Below are 27,475 nucleotides of genomic sequence, written 5' to 3' on the forward strand. Positions count from 1 at the left end.
CGAGAGATGCGCTGGCAGACGCGATATTTGGCAGATAAATGGTGAGAAGTAGACCAAAGAAAATTAGCCAATTCGGATAAAAATTTTGCAAATAGCAATTGGAGCAAGAAATATTGAGTTCACAACAAGTAACCGACTTCCTCGCTAAGATCATGGTGCGTATGCCAATTTATTCAACTGAGAAAAATGAGGACCCTCATAGTGACTGATGCAAATCAATTACGGGGTTTATTCGAGAGGCGCTCCTGTTGCGTGCGCCAACCAGGTTTGACAGTTGGGAAATTTCGTGATTTGGCACCAAAAAATTGGAGCTTAGAGCTGAGAGTGAAAGTCTCCACTAGGAAGAACGGACAGTTGCCGCGCCAAAATTAAAGTGCACGAGCAATACACAAGGGAATCACGCTCCTTGTACTGCAAAATTTATTGTGGAACAGCACATAGGCTTTCTGCTCACATTTTATAGTCTATATCTTCAAAAAGCTTCATTGTGGATGTATTAATATGTTACATTCAAATGGTAAAAAGAACTATCCTACCCTTGGTTTTGCAACACTGTCGGCCGCTCTTTTGCTTCTTCGACCCATCCATCCTTCCCTAGACATTGCGTGTATTGAATGGAGCCTCATTCATAATGACCATATCAGTGGCTACGGATAAAAAATATATGCAGGTCATCTCAGAAAAAATTCGGTGATTCCTCATGTTACCTTTGTGCGAAATGTGTGCGGTAGCAAGGCTGGGTTCGATGCAATATTTACCTTTGTGGGAGCTGATTTATGTGTTTACTAATACAGACATTACTTTTAACCTTAAATTATTGACGGTGAAGCGAGGCGCGCACCTCTTTTGCAGTGTTCTATTTGCCTTGATGTCTCGCCACCTTAATCATATAAAATTGCGCGATTCTTTGTTCAGTTGTATCCAAAAAGAAATTTACTAAACAGTACTTGTCTACACTCCTAGAAATGCCTGTAGTACACTTTCGCTCTCAGCGCAACTGATGACCAGGCCAGAGCACCCAACAGCCTCTGAGATCGGCCAGAGCGCTAGATAGCGCTTGTGAAATCTTCGAAGCTATGCTCACTTTAAGTTCTAGTTTCGCTGCTTTGACAAGTAACGTTGCATGCATGAACGTGGTATCGGATGATTTCACAAAAACTCAAGTGCTTGTGCTGATGTTTGCGTTTCTTGATAGAGACCACACGGATCAAATGTCTCACTTTGTGGCACGACTGTTCGGCGGGCGATTAATTCTTGGGCGCTTTCAGAAAGCATTTTCCGATGGCTGAAGCAGACGGCGAACAGAGTGATGCATTAAAAGCAGAGTGTTCAATTACATGCGGCAGGAAGTAGATATGGTTTTTAAGTAGCTGCAAGAAGCCATGCTGGAATTCTCGAAGCTTTCGGCACACTAGTGTTTTTACCATACATTATTGTCGAGACGGAGGAGTTGATTCTGAACAGCTCAAGCCGCTCAGCAGCCATTGAGGAAATTAAATGCGCAATGTAACTGAGGTGCGCAAATATTTGTGCTTGCGGGCACGTACCCTAAATAAATGAATGGTCTGCTGTGAATAAACTTGCTGTTTTTTCTCCAATATAAAATAGCCTGGGTTCTAAGACGAGCAAGCGATTTCGGAAGGTCGCTATAAAATCCTCGTATGCAAGTGTGATGACAACAGCGACGAAAAGCAAGTCACACTTGTTACCAGTGCCCAAACTACGAAAGCGCAAACTACGAATTTGCCCCGGGTCACTCACTGTAGGCACCACTAAGATGACATCGTGCGCTTGATACCAGCATATAACTATTAGTGAGCTTTGAAAAAAACAATGAATGTGCCCGCATTGCATGTATTCAACAAGGAATAATGGTTTGGTTATGGCGTTAACAGTGTGTATTGTTTCTTTTTTTCAATTGCGACGGCGCATGATGGCATTTCTAATCTGACGCGTTCTAGCAGTTCCTTATGTTAAAAAAATCTATCGGCAAATATTTGAATAAATACAGCAGCAGCGAGCAACGGTCTGTTCTGTTTTATTTTTCATATTGGGTGGAGTCCCATTGCACCTCTACGACGTGGCCGCGCCTGTAACAAGCGTCGCGCAGCAAGGGAATTTTAGCGTCTTGCGCCTTGCCGGGCAGGCATGGAACCGCTATGCAACAATATGTGGTGCTGAAGATCAATGGTTTTATAGCCGTTATTCAGTGAGTTCAAGAAAGCTTCGCTTTTATTTTGTTTCATTATGTACGTTATATATGAATAACAATATTTTGTTAGGGCTCTTCGGAATGCGGAGAGCAGAACTAGTACTTAGATATCAGGTGGTACTTGAAGAAATCACTACACCACATTACTGTGCTTACTCGTCAGGGGGATATGAAGAAACCATCGAGCTTTCGAAGTAAGCTCTCCAAATGTCACTGTTGTTCTGAAGGCGAGTGTGGTGATGGGCACGTTCGGCTGCCTCGAGCACATTGCATCCTTTGACCACGTGGTCGTCTGTATACAACTGTTTCCATGCAACTCTAGACGAAAACTAGTTATGCTGAAGGTAAAATTTCATGGGTATTCTATTTCTGGTGAACAGATGGAAAATTGGCAGGAAAAGTAGTAGGAATGACTTTCCTCCAGAACGCTGGCAAACTATGCTTGGAGAAGTATCAAGAAGAATAGGAATGACAATATCAAGAAACTCACTTGTGCCTAAAAGATACATAAGATCTATTGCCAATTTTTCCTCTTTAATGGCTTAAGTGAAAGTACGCGGTTTCGCAGCGTTTTATTTTTCAACCATTAGAAGCTACCGCATATTACGCGTGCTGGAACAATATAGAAACGCCATAGTCACGAGGGAAATAGTTTCTGATACCACGGACACGTGTTAGTCCCGAAAATTTGGAATAAGATACACTGACCATGCTTTCGGAGTGGGTGTACAGAGAGCATAAGGTTGCGCGGAAACCACTGACGAGGACTGTCAATGTAAGCTAGTAGCCCAAACAAACAAACGAACGAACGGACGAATGCTCTCAGACAACAGTGCCCCCTTTCCCTCCCCGGTCCAGGAAACAGAACTGTGCGAAAGCAGGCGCCCTTTTAATCGGCGCCTTAGCAACGTAGTCGGACCATCAACCAATCACTGCCGCCTATCATGAAAGCAGGCCAAAGAAGCAGATAAATTTATCTGTTCAAAATATTCTGGTATATATGTTGTCAGGAAGCTCCTACTCATCTAATTGAGTAAGGGGAAATCAACCCTTATCCAAGAATCATGAGCTAAGGTGATTTTGACTGGCTTATAATGAGGTGTTGCAAGAGAGTGTATGTTCGTAGTATTCATTATAAGTGAGAAATTTGCAAAAGCGCACCAGGCATAGCACACAAACAAAGGCACATCTACACAAAACACGCCTCAGAGATTGTCGTAATCGCTGTTTTGCTTGTGACCTGGAAGGTGCGAGCATCGTAAGATGTGGCGACCTAGCTTCTTTGCAGCGTCCGAGCTAGCCCTCACGAAGAAGAAGCAGCCGATGAAGCCGTTGGTGCAAAGAATGCTAGCTAGACGAAAAACTAAACCGATTGAATTGCACCAAAGAAAGAAATGATCAAAAGTACATTGCAAAGGTCTCCTCTCGCGCCGATTTCCCACTATCTGCTCGCCCACCCACATGTGTCCCGGTGAGGGTCGCACATCACGCACGCGCACTTGCCGCAATGGGCCGAAAGAGTCCACCCGCTGGCTTTTCGTGATGATGGCTTGTGAATACAAGGACACACTTGCTTGGTCATGCGCGGAACGTCATGCGACCGAACAGCCACTGACATCAACACCTTATTGTCACGTGGCGGTGCCTTTTGCTTCATCATTTAGATTGCCGCCAATACACTGCATCTCAGCGATCGCAACATACAATATCACCTATCAATTTAGCCTAGGTTCTGACCCTGTTAAATTTACATGTTTGTCGCTGCTCTCTATGCATGAAAAAAAAAAGATGTTTCCGCTTTCCTGCTACACTAGTCCTACGGTATGATAAGCCAAACCACTAAACAAACCCCCTACGGTGTAGAATATACGAGGGAGTGCTAGTATTATTGCGATAGCAATTGTGTGGACACTGCAGTGATGGCCATCATCGGCGTCGTTGTCGCCTTGATGTTCCGTATGAAGTAAAAGTGAATAACGTCGTGGCCGCACGCTGTAGTCATTGTGTGCGAGTGAAAGCGTGTCACAGTGCGACGAGGATGGTGGCTGCATCTTGTGCGCGCAAGGGAGGAAGGGAGCAGGAAGCAAAACGTCTTCCATTGCGCACAAGGCAGCGGGAGGAGGGGCTTCTACTTTGGCGGCACCTGCCCATGGCGCGGCTGAGCACAGCGATGCGGCCTCAGCCATGGATGCGATTTGCGATGGGAACAGAGTGCGCCGAGGGATGATACCTTCGTGCGCGCTGTGTTCTCATCGCTTCGTCTGAGCGGAGGCGAGAAGCAGCCCGAATATCAATTCGCTCACTGCTGCTGCTGTGCTTCCTCACGCCAGCGTTTCGATAGGGAGTGTCGGCGGTCATCGAGTGAGATGTCTTCATGCTTGCTTATGCCCGAGTGACGCACTGCTTGTCAACGTAGTAAGAGAATGGCCACTACTTCATATTGACGTTTAATAATTTGCTCTCACTAGCAATGCTCTTCTTTCGGGCGAAACTATTCTATTTTGCCGCTAGCGTTTCGAATGAACACATGTATTATTTGTTCGCTGCTTTGTGTATGGTGTCACAGCTGTAGACGCTGATGTCTGGATCTACTGCAACTTCACTTAGTGTCCACTTTGATTTCTTAACGCTAATTGTAGCTCGGGTATGGAATCGCTAAAGCAACGAACACCTTTTGAGAAAAGCTTGTGTTTTTGTTCATGCAATAGATATTGTTAAAACAGAATGCACCTGAGGAAAGCGCATATCGCAATTCATACAAATTAACTTCTTTTGACAGGTTTTATTAAGACCATGAACACGTTTATCTACGCCGTCGCGATAAGTTTCGCACTTTGGGTGGCTTGCGGTAAGTAACTTTATGTTCCATGAGAACTCAATTTTTCTTTATTACCAACATATATATATATACATATATATGTATATATAAATATATATATATATATATATATATATATATATATATATATATATATATATATATATATATATATATATATATATATATATATATATATATATATATATATATATATATATATATATATATATATATATATATATATATATATAGGCGCAGATATATATGTGTGTGTATATATATGTATTGTCACGTAGTACTGACGGTTAAGGAGGCAGCAAAACTATGATTGGCGAAACTAGCGTTTTGTTGGGTGAACCTATGCCGTCAAAATCAGGCTACACTCAACAACGATACCGACGAACACAGTAGGCGATCCTGGAAAAATGTGACCCGCCGCTCTAGCGCGTCAACTTTTCTGCACGAGTAATCGAAGGTTCCAGAGTAATCGCTGCTGCCCGAATGTTTTCCATAAAGTTCTACACAATTCGCGTCGCACATGTAATCAGATTACGGAAACTTCGGTGACAACAGCAGAAAGAACCGTCGATAACATAAGAGAAACTTGTGACCCATGCGGGCGCGTCCCGCGCTACACGATAACATTTCGTAGACGGCGAAAGGTGGTCACCCGAACAAGATAAAAAAAAGTACGCTTTCAGTATATATATATATATATATATATATATATATATATATATATATATACACACATTACTGAAGTTGTGAACGCCGAAGCCACATTTTTACTGGGCGCCACTCTGCACAGAAAAGGAAGTTACGCTCAAAGCACAATGATAGCGGCGAACACAGTCGGTGTTCGTCAGAATGCAATCTGCGGATTAAGCGCGTGGCTTTTAAACATGAGTCATTGAAGATTCCAGAGAAATCGCTGCTGCCCGCGTGTCTTCCGAAAGTAATACACATTTCGTGTCACGCCTACATGCAAACAGAGTGCACAAGGTGCGGTGACAACAAAGAGTGGATAGGTTCATCGATAACCTTCGAGAAATTTGCGATACATGCAGATCCTTCCTGAGCTGATCGGTAACGTTCAACACTTGTTAGCTGGGGAAGAGTGGTCTCACTAGAAATATAAACAAATACACGTTTCAACGTGTATTTCTTGAAGCAGAGATTATAGAGGACCAGCTTTTTGTAGAAATGATGACCCAACGAAGGCGCTGTCGTTTCCGCAAACGCAAAACTTATTATGCAAAGAGTTTCCAGTGTGAAACTCTCGTCGTCAGGGCAATTTGAAATTTTCTGCAACCTGAACACATGGAAGGCGTTGGAGTTACAATATTAGGAGCTGATCTGAGAAACCTGGAAAAGATGGCTGTATCAGCGGTATCGTTCGCAAATGCCAATAGGTGTTTTTAATCAGAGATCTCGACGGGATTGCATTTACCTAAAGGCTAGTGCGCGAACGGGCTTTCCGGCTGCTCGTTAAAGCCATAAATAAAGAATCGCAGGCTCACGTAGGTTGCACCTAGTTTGAAGTAAGAGAAGCGCATGACAAAATTGGTTTCCAACTAGAATCAGAAACATGGATACAAATTAACGGGTGGCTAAAGCGCACCAGTATTGGTACCTCAAAAACGTGGACATGGAATAGTGCAAGTGGGGAACAAAGTAGGCAACCAAGCACATGATGATTGCAAGTGCACATATAGCAACCGCAGTCATTAAAAATAATATAGCAGGATAACAGATGTTGAATTGTGTGGAAAGAATGAAAACAAAGTGTTGAAGGAAATGTGCAAGAAAGGCAAGAACAAAATGAGGAGAGAAAATCTGCATTATACAAAAAAAGCAATGCCTTGTTATATCAGAACGGAGATGAACAGAGCCAGGCGGCCTGAAAAGAAAAGCATAAAAAGGAAATCTTTTCGTAGCAGTTTGAGGCATACGTCTGTTATAGAAAAAGCTGGGGAAAGAACTTAGCTCTTTGTAATTGATTATTAACATGTTGACCTAGCCAGGACGGACGAGAACGATCACATTCCAAAATCACTGGTGCTCAAGGCAGATTTGAGCGCTAAATGGTCAGCAGTCGAGATAAACAGGAAATCTGGGGAGGGGGGGGGGTATTGGTGGAAAAAAAAGAAGGCGAGAGATGGAGCAATAGTAGCTAAATGCATAGTTAACTGACTTCACAATATAGAGGTGCAATTTGTAAATTAGGAGAAACAGTTTCAAGTAGAATGAAGCGAAATGTTAGGCAGCAATAGATTTAGTAAAGCGTGATTAGCTTATTAACCTGATTATGCTGGTGTAAATCACTTTGATCCTTGGAACATAATTGACATTAGAAGCGAGAAATGGAACAACTACGCGAGTTTACTCTGAGCAGTGTGAGGAACATGAACATCGAAGTCAGAACGGTAATGACAGATAGACGAAATTATTAAACACCTTTCGCGTAATCTTCATGTATATTTACTAAGTCTGTTCAGCACACCTTGTGTGCGGCAATGCACTCGTTTTGTCACTTTTTTAAAAGTTCAGCTCTGGTAAATTTTTTTCGTGCAGAAAGTTCTGTGGACGTTGGGACACCGGTATCACTTCTTATGTTAGTCAGATATTCCACTCAAATTGTGTGCGCTCGTGCGTGTACTAGAAGGAGGCAATAAAAACAACTGACTTTGATATTTCTAAAGTTACAATGGTGCAAATATTGCCTCACCATAGGGCTTAACAATGTCTCTAACATGTCTCGTATTTCACTGTACAAATGGCAGAATACAAGGTCAGGGGTTTTAAAGGCTGCGCGGCGAAAGTAAACACAGCGTCTACCTTCCATCTTGCCTACCCACAATTTTGAAGGCTCCCGGGAACATATCCGCCTTGAAGGCTTCGTGGCTATAGTGACTATAGTGTAGGCAAATAGGCGGAATGCGTCACCATGCTGCAGTTATGCCAATGGTTCTTGTGTATGACGGCGGGATGGACTTTCTTGTGTGCTTGTTAACTCCACACTGTCCGGCCCACAGGTGTTGCAACTTTGCCCGTGCACGTTCCGCAGAATGACGTGACGTAAGTGGCCGAACTGGTTAATGTCTTCAGCTTTTTTGTCATTGCTCTAATTCTTTTTCGAATGCTGCGCAAATGGCATGTCGCCAGTAGGCAATGTTTTAGGTCACACCGCCCTTCCTGTCCCTTTCTTTTTCTAGCAACGTTCAAGACAGCGTGGTGAGATTCGGAGAGCAACGGTTGCGTGCATGTCAAATTGCTTCTAATTGACTTTATCAGATCTCTGTCGTGTAGTGATTTGTCGTGAGCTGATTTAGGAGGACCAACCAATGTATTAAGACAGAGCTCCCAACTCCTCTCAAGGATCTGGATTTAGCATCTACATAATCGGCTCTGCCAAGCTAAAACGGGAGCTCAAATGTCCTCCTCGAAATGGCTGCCAGTAAATGCTTAGTATATAAAGTCGTTGATTTTGAAGCAGATAGTGACTGTGGCATGGTGTCAGATGGCAAGAATACGGCGGCCTAGTCATCACGCTGTCAAAAGGATGGATTAAGCATTGCTATTTGTGTTCTCAACTGTAGTCGTCAAGCTAAGGTAAGATATATTGCGACGCTGAGAGTCATTTACCCGTGCTTTGGAGGCGCTTTCATGGTAATGAGTCATCCTTTAGCTCATATGTTAGAAAAATATTCGCTGGAAATAAAATGTAGCAAATTAAGAGAAGTCACTTTAACGATTTTCAGCTAGAAGTAATGTTTAAAGATTTGGAGGCCGCTTCTGGTGTTTAGAAAGTTTGATCAAGCTGTTTATTGCCATCACGTACAGATGCAACCGATCAAAGAACTTTCCTCCAAAAGGCCGCTGAGCAGCATTCACTAAAAAGCTGGAGGAAGCACTAGTGCCACCGTTTGGCTACGCCTCTCCGCTCACTTTGGCTAGCAAACAAAAGAAAAAACACAATGAGCGCACAATACGCTTTCCTATTACCCGCTTTCTTTTACTATTTCATTATATTCAAAGAACATGCGAAGAGAAAAAAATGTCTCCAATACGACAAACATTCTTTCATGCAACAGTCCTAGACGGTGTAGTGGCTGCAGTCGCCACGTTAAAACCCCACAGAGAAAACCCGCCCCATCTACCCCCGCTGCCATTTCAAACCAAGTTTACTACAAAGAATTGGCACGTTCGATATCCGCAGAGCACACAGGAGGGCTCTTCTGCCCCAGAATCTTGCACGATAACAGCTTCGCATAAATATATTTCCACTTTTTTCGCCGTAAATATTATATTGCGAAAAATTTTCATATTCCAGAGCCGGAGGCTGGAGACACGACGGAGGGTAAGCTGAGAACTTGGATATCTTTTCCACACTGAGCCCTTACAGGCCAGTAATGTAGCCATACAATTACACCAGGGTATGCCGGCTCGTATTACGTCTTCATGACACACAAGAACATAAATCTACGCCTAATGAAACATATCTACGCGAAATCCTTGGCTACCCTAATTTCTCACTTGAAAAAAAATTATATTTCTTTAAGAAGGTGTCACCCGCGAACAGAAACAATTTCTTAGTGACTATACAGCATATGTTTGCAAGAAATATCCAAGGTTTATTATGGAAACATATCAGGGGTTTGGATTAACAAATGTTCACCTCCTGTGGCTTGCATGAGAAATTTTTATGTACAGCATGCCTGAAAAGAGCAGCAGGTAAATTTTTATATGCTAGAAAGAAATATGTCGGCCAGGAAAGCTTCTTTTCTTGCGCACTACTGGGCGTAGAAGAAACAGAGAAGGGAAAAAAAAGAGAGAGTGCAGATGATAGTGGTAGCTAGTATGCAGTGAATGATGTACACGTGTGATATGAACATGCATGTCCTGCGCACAGCATGGCAACGCTCTAGGAAACGACTAATTTTTATTGGAGGCGAATTACCCAAATAGTAGTTTAATTTTTGTAAACAGGGATAAAGTGCCTCAGAAAGGCTGGCCAACATGTCCATAGGAGGACCTATCTTTGTCAAAGGCGGCCTCGTCATCCTCGGCGTGTTAGTTTTAAAGGGTTAGTGCAGTGACGTCACGTGCGGTTGTTGTCGGTGGCGGTTGGTTATAAAGGAAGAGACTTCAAAGATAATGAGCGCTGTCGCCTGACGTCTGTGAGCATGGCTCCCAAGACGAGGGGACAAGAGCGGGAGATTGGTGGGAAGGCGGGGTGAAAACAAAAGAAAGAAAAGGAGAGAAAAAAAGGGAGGGAAACCAAGAAAAAAAATAAAGAACAAGAAATAAAAGAGGCGGTCATGGGATGGTTAGAGAGTATCCAGGAGTGTCGTTGGCGGCATATTTTTGTGGCTTTAGAAGGGCCGGCCAGGCGGTCAGGGCGCGAGTAACCGAAAAGACACCAAAAAACATGAGTTGAAAGAGTGACTTTAGTAGCATGGCAGCAATGCGCCGAGTAATTTTGGAGGATTTAAGATGGCGACAAAGAGTCTGGGGCGCAATGCATGGGGTAACTGGAACGTAGCGACATGGTCTTTCAAGGGACGTTATCCGCAGTTGCCCAACGTAGGCGTTGTTACAGCGGTATACAGAAATTGCGATACCATGTGTGGCTGAGGCGCCGAAAAAGCTATACTGACGTCTGCGGCTTTGGAATGTATTGGTGAGGGTGTTTCAAAAACAATGTAATGAAAACAGACATAAAAAGAAATGAGAGGGGGAACCGAAACCGGAATAACAAATAGGAGGGTGACGTGCGCAGAAGCGGGCGGGGGCATGGGTACATGGAAAAAGGGGTTCCTACCGTGTGATATAAACGTTAAACACGCAAGAGTATAATAAAGTGAGTAGTAGGCAGGGAAAAATCTTTTCGACGACATATAGACGACATATAGACAACATATTCATAATATGGGGACGTGGTCAAGAAGTCTACATGAATATGTAGTATTTCCAAACTCTTTTCATCCGACAATAAAATTCATATCTAATCGTCAACTGAGCGCATATACTTTCTGGACACAGCAATATACATTGACAAGGCGGCGCTAAAGACAACGTGGTATAGGTATAGAATGGCTCACGTATGGGGAGTGCTTAACGCCTGCTTCACCTCCGCCACGGGTCGGCTCGGCATTGCACTACCTTTGAACGGACCCACCTATGCGGAGTGTTCAACGCCTGCTTCACCGTCGCCGCAGGTGGGCCTGGTATTCCACTATCTTCAGTATCGGCACAAGTATGGGGAGTGCTTAATGCCTGCTTCACCTCCGCCGCCGGTCTGCCCAGCATTGCACTACCGTGAGGCTGACCCGCGGCGGAGGTGCATCACTTTCCTTTTTGTTTAGGAGCTTTCAGTGTCGTCAGCTCTCGCGTCTATTCCGCCTTCACAGAATGGAATGGTTTTGGATAGCGGTAGTTACCGGCATCTCCTTGGGTGTGAAGGCCAGTTTTCTCATCGATTCGGTGCCGGCGTGATTAACTGGAGAAGAGTCCAGTTGTCACCATCTATTTCACGACCACGCGCATAGCTGCTGCTTTGTTAGTTCAACCTTCTTTGTTTAGACTGATCCAGGGACCAGGAAAGGGATTCGGTTCGTAGTCAGCTGGTCTGTATGCTCGTAGAACCAGTGGCGGTCGGAGAAATCGCCAGTTGCATGAAACTTTTCATTTTGCTTCATTATTTCCTCGAGTGACGGCTCGCCATGACGCTGGCAGATCCTCGGAAGCATACACCCGTGATATGGGTTAGATAAGGTGGAAAATAAAATAATGCGAAACAGCGCCCAGCATCAGACCCTGCAATAACCGTTAAAACCGTAAGCAATCAATCGTTACGTCGTCTGGCTTTTCACTAATTGTACAACACTTTTCGTACAAAATTGGCAACTGGACAGAAGTGTTGCATGGAGTTGCAAGGAGTGAGAGAGCCAAGGCAACAGCCAAATAGGAAAGACCAGTGAAAATTAACAAATTTACCCGTATTTTGGAAAATATTTATGAATCAACATCTCTTCATTTAGAAACGAAGTAGAGAAAACGCCGCCATAAGTGGAAAATAATTCCGTGTGTTTTTAATCACGCTTCTACAGTTATCTGTCGACCCGCCTATCTGTCGACCCGACTTCTCTGCTGTGATAATGTGAGTGTTTTTCTAAACTTCTGCAGCGTACTGCGCTCTACGTGGCTGTACGGGACTGGTGACCACGCATCGTTACGCAACTTCCAAAATAACAACACCAGTCCGCTTGGCAACGAAAGTGGTAGAGCACTAAATTAAGAATTCAAAAGAACTGTGATTGTTCCGCAATCGTATGTATTTCTCTATAAGTCTTCCTGCGCTAACTAAAAAAAAAGGTACTAAAAATCTTTATTTTGTAATTTCGCTTGTTTACTTGTTCTTGGCAGCGTTCTTCCTGCGTTTCTGTCATGCGCGACTCCATTTAATGTGGTTCCTTATTTGCCAAGTAAAGGAGAGGCGTATATCACAGGCGTACCCGTGAGATCCACTTCATTTCAGTTCTCTTTTGCGGGTTTACGCGTCTTCATGGCGAATGGTGGGCATTATGCACATTTGTACTAGTAACGCTACCTCCCTCCTCATTGGCATAGAAATAGTTACATTGAGTTGCCTCCCCCCCCCCCCCCCCAAAAGAAAAAGAGAACCCTGGGCACGTGCCTCATTCCCTTGTTCATAATTAATATGAGCACAAGAGGGACAATTATTTACGTGTTAGATGGCTCGCAGTGCGCGTTTATATCCCGAGGTGATTAGCCCGTGTCCCGTTAATCGCGTTTCTAGTCGTTTGAATAAGTAAAGATTCCAACGGTATTCTTGAAGATACGCGCTTCTCTGTCACGGTTATGCACACAGCATGCCCATTGTTTATGTGGTTAGTAGTCAGTCATATGATGACCCTCCAAGGCGTTCAAACTTGCATTCGGGTACATCGTTCGGGTACAGCTGTATCCTTACTTTAATAGTCCCAGTTTTACCTATGTAGAATGCGTTACAAATTTGGCACGGGATCTTTCATACTACTTCAGGCAACCTTGACTTTTACAAAGGGTTTTTCACTCGTACAAGCTTATGTCTTTGTTTGTTGGCACGTGTACGAGTTTTACACACATATGTGCCAAAAACTCTAGCCAGTGCCTCACTGACACTTTCCGCGTAGGGTACAGCCGCCCGCTTATGCTTCTCTTTTTTTGTACTCTTGCGTGGTTAGCAATTGAAGACCGCAGCTCTTGAATCTTCTATAGCTGTTATGGGTAGCCGTTGTTACACAGCTCCTTCCTTACCACGGCTAACTGTTGCTTGCCCAGTCCAGGCTCGGCGCAGATGCGCGATGCGCGAGCGAAGAGAGGGAAGATGGACTAGTTGTTTTTTGAAGAAAATATTGGCCAACGGAGGCTCTGTCGTAAACAACAGTTTATAATGCATTGTGGCGACTATTTTAAAAGTAAAACTCTCGCCGTCTGGCCAGTTTAATATTTTCTGAAACTTGGACACATCCAACGTTTTGGGGCTACAGTTAAGAATCGATCCGAGAAATTTTGAAAATGATAATAGTGCCAGCGATAACGTTCAGACAGTCCAATAGGTGCTTTTAATCAGATGTCTCGTAAGGTTTGATCTTACCCAAAGGTTGATAGGCCGATTGGCCTTAGGGGTCCTCGGTAAGACCACAAATCACATAGGTTGCACCTAGTTTGAAATGAGAGAAGCGCATGACAAGATTAGTTTTGAGAAATAATTAGGAACATGGATAAAATTAATGTGTGGGTAAAGAGAATAATATTTGTGCCTCAAAAGCGCTGACACGGAATGGAGGAACCGGTCAACAAAGCCGGCAACAAAGTACAGGGTGACAGAAAGTGCATATTGACCAAACGGAGTCGTCGAAAAGAAAGTGATAGAAGAACTGATGTTAAATTATCTGTAAAGAATTAAAAGAAAATGTTGGTGAATATGTACAAATAAGGCAAGAAAGAAAAGAGGAGAGAAAATCTGCACTTTACAAAACAGGGCAGTGCATTGTAATTTAAGGTCAGAGCTGGCTTCCTGAAGAGAAAAACATAGAAGGAACATAGAATCTCAACATGCTGACCCAACCAGAAGCCATGGGAAGCGCACATTCCATAAACACTGATGCTTAAAGCTGATTTAAGCGCTTAATGGTCAGCAGTCGAGATACACAGGAGGTGTTGAGGGTATTCAGGGAAAAAAAAAGAGAAGGGAGGAGATGGAGACAGTTTTCTTAAAGGCATAGTTGACGATACAATATAGAAGTAGAAGTATCAAATGAGCAGAAACATTATAAAGTACATATCATCAAAATGCTAGGCTGCAATAGATGTTGTAAAGTGTGATTAGTTTATTAACCTGATTAAACCGCTATAAATCGCTATCATCTGAACAGCATTAAAATTAAAAGCGAGAAATGGAATAACGACGCTAGTTCACTGCGAGTAGTGAGGAACACGATCGTCGAAGTCAGAAACAGGGTGATGATAGATATGAGATATGATTCAACGGGTTTTACGTAAGCTACAATTATATTTACTCATTATGTGCAGCACACCTTGCTTGCGCCAATATAGTCGCTTTGTCACTTTTAAGATGTTTAAGCGCTGGTTAATTTATTGTGTAGTAAATTCTGTGTGAGGTATGACAGCGGTATCACTTCCTATGTATCACTTCCTATCACTTCCTAATCACGGCACCCACTCAAATTTCCTGCTTACTTGCGCATACTTGAATGAGTTTATAAGTGCCACACACATTGAAGCTTCGAATATTACAAAGGTGCAAATATTGCCTCACCATAATGCTTAGCACTCTTTCTAACAAGTCTTGTATTGCACCGTACAAAGAGCAGATTACGAGGCCAAGGATTGTAAAGGCTGCCAATCTGGGAAAGTGAAAACAATCGCCACCTTCCGTCTCGCCAACCCACGATTTTGAAGATTTCCGGAAACATTTCCCTCCCCAACGGTGCATGGTCATTTTGGCCAGGCACTTCGTGTCGGACAGTGCTGGCAAATAGGTTGGATGCGTCTGTCAAGGGCCATTTACGTCAATGGAAGTGATGTGTAATGGCGTGGATGGGCATTGTTCCTGAACTCCACATTTTCCGGCGCGCAACTGTAGGCACATTGCGCGTGCACATTTCGCAGAATGATGTGACTTAAATGGCCGAAGTGGTTAACGTCTTCAGGTTTTCTGTCTAGGCTCTAATTCTTCGTAGGTTGCGCGAATAGCAGGATGCGAGCGGCAGCGTTTTCGGCCCAGTCGTCATTCCTGTCCGTTTCTTTTTCTGACAGCGTTCAAGACAGTGTGATGAGAGTCGGACAGCAACCATTGTTTGCATCACAGATTGCTATTTCGCTTAGTTAGACCTCTGACGTATAGTGATTTGCCGTGAGGTGGTTTAGGAAGAGCAACCGATTTGTGAAAATGGCACTGCCGACACCTCACGAAGGATCTAGACGTCAAATGGGCACTCAGCAGCGTCGGCTGTGCCGAGATAAAGCGTGAGCTCGAATGTCCACCTGGAAACGGCTGCCTGTATATGCTTGGTATATAAAATTCTGTCTTTCGAAACAGACAGGGACTGTGGCGTGCTGTCTGGTGGCAAGAAGAGGGCAAGCTAATCATCGTGGCGTCAAAAAGATAAGTTAAGCGTTAGTACCTGCATTCTCATCAGCTGTCGTCTACCTAAGGTATGATGGTTTGCAATGATGAGTGTGATTTACGCATGTATTGCAGGCGCTTTCATGGTGATGAGTTACTCCTGTAGTTCAATCGTTAAAGAAATACTAGCCGTGAAAGCAAGGTAGCAAAGTAACAGAAGCCACAATCAAGATGTATTTTCGAATAAAGCTAATAGGGGAACGTCTGCAGCACACTAGAATGATTAGAAAGTTTCCTCGTGCTGTTTAATACGATCACGTACGGACGCGACAAATCAAAGCACTTTCTTCCAAAAGGCCGCTTAGTAGCGCTCACCAAACAGCCGGCGGAAGCACCATTGCCACCGCTTAGCTACGGCTCTCCGTTCACAATGGCTAACAAAGAAAGCACAGTGAGCACGCGATACGCTGTTCTCTCTGCCGCTGTTTTACTAAATAGTTATATTCAAAGAGCACGCGAAGAGAAAAGATTGACTCCCCTGCGACAACCTTTTGTTTCCTGCAACAGTTCTAGACGGTCTCCTGTGTTAAGTTCTAGGCGGTCTAGTGATCGCAGTCACAACCTTAGCACACAAATACTACAGAACACATCCGCCTCATCTGCACCCTCTGCCATTTGAAATCAAGTTTATTAGAAAGGATCGGCATGTTCGCACTCTTTCAGCATACGGAAGGGCTCCTCTTCCCCAGAATCTTGCACGACTGCGGTGTAGTATATGTATAATTCTACTTCTCTCACCTCAAATATTGCCCATATATTTTGATGTTGCAGAACTGCTGGATGTAGACTCATCGGATAGTATGTTGTGAACGTGGATTTCTTTTACGATAATGAGCGCTTACATGACACAAAGTTAGCCTCGTAAATGCACTAGGTTATGCCTGCAACTATATATGCCCGTAGTGCGTCATTATGACACACAAGAACGTACATCCACAAATAGAAAAAATTTATTTACGCGTAATCTTTGGATGCCCTCGTTTATCACGCAAAAATTATATTCCTTATGAAAAGTGCCACCCATGAACAGACAAAATTTCTCAGTGACTATTCAGCTCATCGTTACAAGAGATGTCCAAGGTTCAGTACTAGAGCTTATCAGGGGTGTGAAAATGTTCACCTCCTGTGGTTTGCATGAAACATTTTTATGTGCAGCGCGCCTGAAAAGAGCGACAGAGCAATTTTTAAATGCTATAAAGAAATATGCCGGCCGGGCAAGCTTCTTTTTAGGCCTACTACTGTAGGTAGGACAAAGAAGAAAGGGAAAAAATGAGAGAGCGCAGGTGATAGTGGTAACTACTATACAGTGAATGATGTACACGCGCGATGTCCATTCTTGTTCTACGCAGAGCATCGCACCGCTCTAGGCAATGAATGACAAATTTTACTGGAGATCTGAATTACCCAAATTGTACTTTATACATGTCACATGATCAAGAAATAGGGATATGTAGAAAAATGGCGATGCAATTAGGGTGTACCAATATGCAGATCGAACATCTACACTGCATTATATCCATGTCATCAATCAGGTAATCTACAAATCTGTAGAGTAATATAAACCCCTCTATATGGCTTTCATAGATTATGAAAAGGCATTTAATTCAGTAGAAATATGAGCATTCATAGACGCATTACATAATCAAAGAGTACAGGAGGCATACGTTAATGTCTTGGTGAATATCTAGAAATCTTCTACGGATACCCTGGCTCTCCACAAGAAAAACAGAAAGTTACGTATCAAAAAAGGGGTCAGGCAAGGAGACACAACCTCTCCAGTGCTATTCACTGTATGTTTGGAAGAAGTATTGAAGCTATTGAGCTGGGAATGCTTAGGAGTAAGCATCAAAGGCAAATACCTCAGCGACCTTCGGTCTACATATGACGTTATCCTGTTCAGCAACCCTGGGGCGAATTACAAATAATGATTGAGGGCGTTAGCAGAGAAATTGTAAGAGTGGGGTTAAATAATAGTATGCAGAAAAGAAAGATAATGTTCAATAGCCTTTCAAAGGAACAAGGGTTCAGGAGCAGCGATCAGCCTCTAGAGTCTGCGAAGGAGTACGTTTATTTAAGTCATTTATTCACAAGGGGCCCTGATCATGCGAAGGAAGTTTACAGAAGACTAAAAATAGGCTGGAGTGCAAACCGCAGGTATTGCCATATCCTAACTGGGAGCTTACCACAATCATTGAAACGAAAGGTGTACAATGACTGCAGTATACCGGTGCCAACATATCGGGCAGAGACATAGAATTTGACAAGGAAGCTCAAGAACAAGTTAACGACCACGCAAAGAGCAATGACACGAAAAATATTAGGTGTAATATTACGTGACAGGAAGATGGCGCTGTCGATCAGCGAGAAAGCCGGGATAGCCGCGTTATTCTAATTGACATTAGGAGAAAAAAAATTGAGCTGGGCAGGCCATGCAATGCGTAGGATGGATAACTGGGAGACCATTAGTTACCGAATGGGCGCCATGAGTCGCGCTGTCGAGGTCGGCAGGAAACTAGACAAGGTGATGAGGTCAGGAAATTTGTACGCGCAAATTGGAATCGGTGGGCCTAGCACGGGGTAATCGGGGATCGCAGGGAGACCTTCGTCATCCAACGGATATAAATAGGCTCATGAGGATGATAATGACGATGAAGTGTGCATGCTTCTACGAGGTTCATCAATGGTAAAGTAGTAGGTGTAAGGTCTCCGACGAAATTTCGTTTACAGTGTGTCTCCATGAAGCCATATTCTTTCAGATGCAGCAGCAGACAGCTGATCTGTGCAGGAGTACAGACTATAAGGGAAACTTTGTTATTTGTGTGTGCTTTATGTAATTTCTCTAAGAGGTGCAAGTCATAGAGGCGAAACCGTGTGTGCGACTACTGCGTATGGCGCTAATCGTGATGGCCCGAAATTGACGACATTGATTTCCAATGGTATCCCATTGGGCATTATTGATCATCTAATTCCTTTATATTAGTGCAATGAGTAGAAGTGAAATTCATCTTTTACTCTCCAGATGATATTGTGCTGTATTACTCGGGTGCACGTTTTAAAGAATGGCTTGCCTAATCGCTAAATATTTGATCTTGGCTAATTGCTGATTCATTCTTTGTAGCAGTGTTAAGGCACATACAAGAGAGAGGAGAGAGATGGAGATAAAAGGAAGGCAGGGATGTTAACCAGCCAAAAGTCCGGTTGGCACATGTAAACTGAGAAAAAAGAACGACGGTATATACGACAGATGGCTGCAATCAGTGTTCTCCCTTTTTATGTGTTTGTATTTGATGTAATACTGCAACGAAGAATGATGTGTTGATGTCAACAACTTTTCTATTTACGTTTCATACTGTTTACATAAAGCATAGGATTTAACAGCCAAAAATTATATGGAGACCCTGAGTACCTAATGTGTCATCGTAGCATTGTAACCAAGGTTTTCAGTATTAGTTATTCATAGTACATTACCATCATATTAAATACAGCGATATTAGGGGTATTACCAACACTTTTTGTAGAAAGCATTTTTACCAATGTTCCTTTTGTGCTTTGTCATAGTTTAAGGTCCTGTGCCTCTACGATCAACAGAAAGTGACACGCCGAGCCTGTAGGGAGCATGGAAGTGTCTAAGCTGCTTGTGCAAGCTTATCGCGCTCATTTTATCGTAGAAACACCGGAAAAAAACTTTGCGAACAGATTACATTTGTAATAATCAAAGGTGCAAGCGAAGTTTGGATGAAGAAGAGAATGAAGCTGGCCTGGCTTGCGTGCGGCGCTGCGAACTGCTTTCGCTGAGCGATACCTTTAGATGCTTCTTCTTGTAAATAAACGCGAGCAAACGTCACATTTGTGATGGAGCGGCGGGGTAAGCCAGCTACTGCCTAGTGCTACCTGAGGGACACACTCTGCCAACGACGGAAGCACAACAGTACGAGGTTCGCCGGAGCCATCGACATGCGGGCTTGGCACCACTACCGCAAGAAATGAGCTCGAACGGAGATAATCAGCAACTGTCCGCGAGAGCATCTCCTTACCACTACAGGGAGCCGAGTTCTTTCGCAGGAAATCATGGCAACGACGTGGATGAGTGGCTACATCCCTATCAGCGGCTTAGCCGATCCAATGGTTGGAATGCCGCTAGGCGGCTGTCTAACGTGCGGTTGTTCGTTGGTTTACCTGCATTGGTACAGTTTCAGAACGATGAATACACTGACTACCTGGGATCTATTTGTGGTGGAAATTAACAAATACTTTGGGAACCCAGCAACAAAGAAGGAACGTGCGGAGCAGACCTCGCAGAGTGCTCAAGTCACTGGGGAGACTAGCAGAACGTATATTAAAGAGGCATTGAAACTGTGTAAGCCCGTGGATGCCCACATGGTGGAAGAAGACAAGGTGGGCCATAATCTCAAAGGTATTGCCGATGGTGTTTATCACTTGCTCATTGGCAAGAGGAATCTCAATCAGTGACTGACGTGACTAATCACGGTAGAACCTTCGGGGCCCTTAAAATACGTAGCATCACTTCGAAGTTTAGACGTATGGCCAACTTCACGACGGTCGCCACCGTCGATGTATGCCTTGAATAACTACTAGCCGACCTTTCCACACGATGCTTCTGATTGTACGCGAGCATGCCTCCCCGTTCCTATACAAGCTAGAAACACGCAGAGGGACATACATCCACAACTATGATTGCTGCAAGCTGCGACAAGCGCAGCTACTCCAACGGCGAGCCTCGGCTGAGGGCTCCACTACCAAGGACCACTAACGTTCAGCCGGCTTATACGCCCCGTGACCGTCACAGCTACAACAGCCGACCGTCTCTTTTATTGCGAAGCAATACTACTCTAGGTCGCACTTCAGCCCGTTCCATGGCGAGGCGGTGGTAGGCACCATTGACCTTTAGCGTGACCTTGCTGCGTGACGTCCCACCACGTGACGTAGAGTGACGTCACACCAGCTGTGTAAAAACGGGGCCCCATCTCACGCCGTCACGAGGCGAGGCGGTAGCCACCAACGGCGGCCTAACTCCCGCTCCTCTCACCAGGGGCGCTACGGTCGGTGTGACGTCACACCAGCTGTGTAAAAAACAACTTGCAATATGGGCTGGGTGGGAATCGAAGGGACTCCGGAGTGTGGAAGGAGACGTTACCACTCAGCCACAAGTTCGATGCTTCAAAGCGGTGCAAAAGCGCCTCTAGTGAATGTGGTGTTGCCTTAGAAACTAGCCGTAGAAAGTTATACTGCGGTGTATATCGGTAATTATGAACATGTAACTTACATAAGTCGCAGTTACACGAGTAGCGAAGTGCATTTCCGCTACATTTCTTCAGCGCTTTCCGCACACGCAGAGCCATCTTGCGGCAAACACAGAAGACCCCCTCCTCTCAATATACGGCGCTGCCCCGACAGGTGGCGCGCCACGCGCGCATTGGGGTTGTGCGGGGCAGGTGCGAGGCGCGTCGCGTCCCGGACTCCTCTCCCCTGACGACGTTTCTCCTTGTTCCCTCACGAGTTCCAGAATCAAGCGTCCTTCCATTCTTTAGATCACTATCTGTCTATCTTTCTGCCCGTGCCGATCACGACGTTTGGCTGGCGTGCATCGTTTCCCCGGGGCTCCGAGACACCGAGTTCTTTGGTTCGTTCCGCTTGCTCAGGCGCACGTTTCGTTGTCGCGCCGAACTATTGCTTCGCAATCACCAGGCTTAACCAAGCTAAGCCACGGCCGCTTTTTTTTTTTGTTCCACAGTGCGGACAGTGTGCCGAGTACCCTCACAACACCGCGGCATTGGGTATGCCACGTGAACGCCCTGTGTGGTACCAGTGTGGTGTTCGCGGACACACCACCCAGTTCTGCCCCATGCGACGTCGCCCACCTACGATATTTTCGAGAGATGTGCGGCATCCTTAAGGCGAAGCCAACGGCCCAATCACACCTACTGGCCTTTGTATCCGAATGCCCAGCAGCCCGTGTAGCGGCAGAACGTCCATAGTGACTCTCCCGCCTCTGTGCGAAGCTTGACGCCGCCTACTATGCGGTAGCGACGGTCACTACCTCCACAGCTCCGGCTGGCGCGTTCATCTCCGCCACAGGGAAACTAGCCTGCGTAGCCGATGGAGGTGAAGTCGCTGGATGTACAGCATTGCACACAAGTATGCCTCCACCACTTTCGATGCTTCCTAACAAGGTTCATGCGCTTTTAGATGATGTTCCGACAATGGCTCTAATAGACACCAGGGCAACTGTTTCTGTGATGAGTTTAGTTTTCAAGGAATGACTTGGCCGTAAAGTTATGTTTTATTGGAACAAAGATACTACCTTTCGGACAGTGAGTGTAGTGTCTTTGTGTTCAGTCGTTGTATGTATCGCGTCTATTTGTATCGCAGGGAAGGCGTTCAAGGCAGAATTTGCTGTACTTGCTCATCCCGCACGCCAGTTTATCCTTGGCGTCGACTCTTTGCAAGTGTTGTGCGACTGTGGACTGCGGTTCAGGCCAAGTCCTGTTGTCAGCTCTTGCCCAGCAGCCTCCCTGTCAAAGCGACCGCTTCGTTGTAGTAAAAGCTTCTGTTCTGCCGGGTAGGTCTCCCCCAGCTTGCTAGTTGATACGACGACAACCAACCTGATAAAGGTACATTTGGCGTTTGAGCCGTTGGCTTTACCTACTGTGAAAGTAAACATGTTTGTGCCTCACTGCCTTTTATCCCTTACTGGCGGAAGAACACAGTTAAGGGCGGTTATATGTACGGTCGAGTCACGTATGCTCACGGACGGTATTCGCCTTACCCCGTTTGAAAGGGATTGTAGCAACAGCGTTCAAAGATCCCTTACGACGCCCTCTATCGGTGCGTGTCTTCTACTAAAGGTGACCTTGTGTGGTTGTGTACACCGGTCTGCCAACGTGGTCTGTGTCGGAAGTTCCTGGCCCGCTGCTCTGGTCCATTCGTCATTGTCGACCGCCCCAGTTACGTCACGTATGTAATCTCCAGTGTCACAAGCAATGGTGGCCACTCTAGAAAGACACAGCTGACATATGTAGCGCGCCTTAAGCCATTATACAACCGATCTTCTGAACGACTCACCCAGCGGACATCGTCTGCGAACGGGGAAGTGAAACGTGCGAGCGGAGTTTGGCTAAAAGGAGAACGAGGTCGTGCTGGCTCGCGTGCTGCGCTGTCAACTGCTTTCGCTGAGCGATACCTTTGCATTCTTCACCTTGTAAGTAAACGCGATCCGTCATCACATTATTTTAAAATTATGAACTAAAAGGCGATAGAACATTGTTCCCGCTATTACGCTCGGTATAGTTCTCCTAAACGATTTGTCCAAGCACTCTTTAGTTGCAAGTAACAAGAATGTGCAGTATAAATTCTCACAAGCATGAGATTGCGTGGAATATTGTGTTACTAGTAGTCCACGGCAGAGCGATATGATAGCAGCCGTTAAGGAACGCTCACTTGCGATACAGAAAGCGTAATCGTACGTTAAACAAGACGAAATTTCATACTGCACATAGACGTCAGTTAGGGGTAATACTTCACTTTCAATCCAATATTTCCATGTTTGCCTTTGCTAGATTTCGCTCAGGAGCTTGCGAGCGCTGCGATTAACATTTATGCAATGACTGCTTACACGTATCGGTGAAAGTACTTTTATCTTGGCCAGAAAGCGACGTGTCCTTATCGCTGGTATGTTTGAGAACACCAACCGATTTAGCGACATGTATGTTATCTAGCGACACACTTTGGGCGTAGGCACAAGCTTATGCTGTAGCTTAAAAGGAGGCGTAGTATAGGTGCTTTCCAACCATAAAGAAAGGCCGCTTATTTTGTTCTTTCTGATGAAGCCGAAAACTTCGAGCACTAGGTGTAAGCAGTCAAGAAGAGAAGCACGAATTTCATGCTTGCTTCAAGAATTTTTCCTTGGGAATGGCGCAATAGTTATAGTCGGATACGTGAAACGTTTTTGAGATGTCATAAAAATTTTTCAGCCAGGGATGCTTATCGCCTCTATTTCATAACAGATCTGAGATATTGAAAATCCTATTTCTCTTAGAAGTGAGTAATAATATTGAAACATTTCAATATACATCGCTCCGTTTGGAAATTTACATACTACAATATAAAAGTGCGGAATAGTTCAGAAGGTGATTCTTGGACTTTGCACGCTTTGTCTCCTTAATTATCAATTACGAGGTTTTCGGCACTGGAATAAATTTTTCAAGCTCCTACATTATGTGTCATCCTAGGTAAGTATAGGAAATTAAAAGTGTTAATAAGGATACGTAGTTTTATGCCACTTTAAACAGTATATCTTATTCACGAGGTAGAAGAGTAACAATTGGAATAATCGAACAAGCACATTGAAGCAGTACATATTTTTCCTGCACGGATTCTTGAAGTTTCTGCATGCCTAATTTCTTAGCTGTCCTGTCACTCACTCATCCGCATCCTTTAACGACACTAGAGAAAAAAAACGACGGATGACCCAGTGTTCGCATAGGACTCATACTAAATATTCCCAAGCTATTTGCGAGAACACAGCTGATATGCGTCCTCGACTTCTACTTTCACGAAGTGTCAAAGTGTTTAAGCGAATGCATTATGGGGAGTTCCACATTGGTTTTCGCGTGGTGGTGTAGCTCGGCATTTGACAAAGTGGTAGATATGAAACGTAAATTCAACACCACATATGTCAGAACACCGATTTTGCTTTCAAAGGTAACCCTCAATGATTATATGTAACAGTCAACGTGCGTATCCTCATTCGAATTGAGTTCCACTTACACGTGCTTGTTGTTTACCCTGTGCTTGGGTATTTTTCTTTCTCACGTCGAGTTATACACGTTTCGCGTCGGAATTCAGACCACGAGTTTGCGCACATGCGGCGATGACAACTCATTCCGTGGAGCTGCCGCACAACGTGTGCGAAAGCAGTCACTAAAAATTCTTTATTACTGACTTCTTTTTGATTAAAAAAAGGCTAATGTTAATAAACGATAAATAACGTTGGGCACCATGATACACTCCTGTAACTCGTGGAGGCGAAAGGCTGCTGCACACCTGTTAGTACGTTCGAAGGTGTCGGACTTCTTGGAAGACATAAGGAGCCACAGTGGGAAGTAAACGTATGTAGGTTGGCCTGCTCAACGTCACATGCGAGCACCTAATGCACTACGTAAAGGTTATTTCAAACTTTATTTCGTTTTCTTTTTCTTTCAGTGTTTCTTTCTTTGGACTTTGTATTTTTTTTCGTTTTTTCGTTTGTCCTTTCATTCGTTCCTTCATTAATATTCAGCCATTGCATTTTTTGTTTGCTTACGCGTGTATGAGTCATTCCTGATGACGACATTTTTGAATCACTGGACTAGACGCCGTTGTTTTCCGATATGAGCTATTGCGACAAGCCACTTGACGTTTTCGCCTTAAAATCTTGCTTGCGCTGGGACTGCCCCAACATGCGACCACGCAGCTCCTACTACGACTTTGGTTGCACAACGCCATCCTCGAAATAGTCGAAAGTCGCCTTAAAAGCGAATTGCAACGTTTCCAACCAACATTGCTGGGGGCCTCATTCTATTCTTGCTATGATAGTAAACACCAAAGAAAACCACAACAGGGAGTCCACACACTTCTTTCACGTGGCTCCAATTCCCCGGAATATGCACCCTCAACATCATAAGGGCCGCAAACAGGCAAGAGAACAAGCCCTGGCTCGACTCTTTGGTCATGACACATCGGACACACCGGTTCTATACACCGACCTGCCCCTATAGCCACAGAGACTTGCCCTGTGTCTAGTGCTAGATAGTAGATACCTTCTGAGGGCTTCGGCCACGCTCAACACTGTGGACAGCGGAACCGCTGAAGAGGCTGTTATCGCCCTAGCAATCGTACACGCTTCAAACATACCGGCACCAAATGAGCCCACCACAGTGGTCTCTGATTCGCAGATCGCCTGCAGGACTTTGGCACAACAGAAGGTGACATTCTACACAGACACATCCTTACATCATTACAACCTTCAGCGTTACACAGGGCGCATACCGCGTGGATACCTGGACACGCCTCTCTCCCTGGTAATGAACGCGCTAATGAGGTAGCCTGAGAGATGGCTAACCGGAGCCATTTGAAGAGCTGTGAAACCCGCATAACGCACCGACAGAACCACTGAACTACACTTAAACTCTACAACATTACAGATTTAACAGGAGACACTTCACCCCACCACTTCATTGCATTACCCGAGAAGAAGCCGTCGTGTTTTGACAGCTTCATAACAATTCATGTCCCTGTCTCTTTTACCTGCACCATTTCCATCCCACAAAATATACTGTGCAATATATACTGTGCAGCAACGGCCACAGTATATCATCGCACCTGGGAGTGCCAGCACCCTCCGGGTTACTCCTTTAGTCTTCGCCTGCACCTTGCTGCTGGGAGACTGCTCTGACCAGCTTAGACCCGCAAGAGCAACGATGGCTGATTCGGCGGGTACGCAGAATGGCGCGAGCCAATGGCACCCGGAACTAAGGGCTCCACCCTACGAGGAAGTCTCCCCACATCACAAGAATGAAATGTTCTCTCTCTCTCTCTCTCCCTCTCATGCTTGCGCAATTTTTCTTGCCAGTAATCCGTAGATGTCGCCGTTCAATACGCATTTTACCGCTCCACATTGGAGGCTAATAAGGAGCTTTTAGAGCCACGGCAGTGAAAACTGCTGGCGCTGTCCAGCAATGTCGCCGGCAATCAACCATTGATTACTGTCTGATGACAGAAGGAATTCATGATAAGTTGAGAGAAATGGTCAGTGATGAGGAACGGTATAGCAGCATAGGGAGTGACCATAGACGCACCATTTTGAAAATGGGATATGTAATTGGGAATGAGAGCAAGGAGTGCAAAATGTCCAGTCCTAATTTGAACACTGAAAAAATAGCAAATATAGTGGCTAGAGTAGAGGAAGAACTTGGCAAAAGGCCAAGTAAAGAGTGGGAATATGGTGAGCTTCTAAGTATATTAACGACAGAAATACGGAAAGCGATACTACATGTTCGTTGGAAAGGAAAAAAAGAAACTGAATAGCTGGTGGAACAGGGAGATACCAGAAGCGATCGCCGAACGACTGAAAGCATCCCGAGAGCACAGGCAGGCAAAGAAGGTGCAGTTGCCGCAGGATAAAGTAGCCAGCAAATGGGAAATATATTGGGAGAAAAAGTCTGTGGTTCAAATGCTGGTGCAAGCAAAATTAAAAGGTGAAAGTGAACGTTGTTTGTCAGAAATACGTGAGATAAAAGAAGGCCGCACCTAGAATATTTTGGAACCACATAAAACTATTAGGCAGGAAGTCAACAACAATACAACACCATATCCTAGACGAAGATGAAAACAGACTGGAAGGAGAAGCGGCAATAAAAATATCCGAAAAATAACAGCCGAATCTTTCCAAGCCAATGACGGGGTTGTATTTGAAGAAAAAAAGATCATGAAAGAGACCCAAGTGGAAAAGGAGCTGGTGCTCGCAAATTTCAACTGGAAGAAAACGGAAGAGAAATTTCCTAAGCGCGGAGCCACGGTTCCCGTTAATCAGCCTAACGAGGTTCCCGTTAGGCTAATTAATGAACTAAGACCGAAAAATAAGGAAGCTGTGGTGAAAGCAGTGGAAAAAAAACTCTAAAACATAGACGAATACCAGACAGTTGGCGACTAAGTAGAATGAATTTAA

General features: G+C 44.6%; 1 protein-coding gene across 1 annotated transcript in view; it reads left to right on the forward strand.

Moving 5' to 3' along the window:
- The window catches only part of LOC129386479 (evasin P467-like), a 105,786-nt gene that overhangs the window by 21,208 nt on the left and 57,103 nt on the right, over positions 1–27,475 (forward strand). Inside the window, exons 2-3 of the mRNA XM_055074500.1 lie at positions 4,992–5,060; positions 9,367–9,393. Coding sequence (XP_054930475.1) covers positions 5,006–5,060; positions 9,367–9,393 — 82 coding nt within the window. The 5' untranslated portion in view covers positions 4,992–5,005. The remainder of the gene's footprint in view (positions 1–4,991; positions 5,061–9,366; positions 9,394–27,475) is intronic.

Source organism: Dermacentor andersoni, chromosome 3 (assembly GCF_023375885.2).
Source record: "Dermacentor andersoni chromosome 3, qqDerAnde1_hic_scaffold, whole genome shotgun sequence".
NCBI lineage: Eukaryota > Metazoa > Arthropoda > Arachnida > Ixodida > Ixodidae > Dermacentor > Dermacentor andersoni.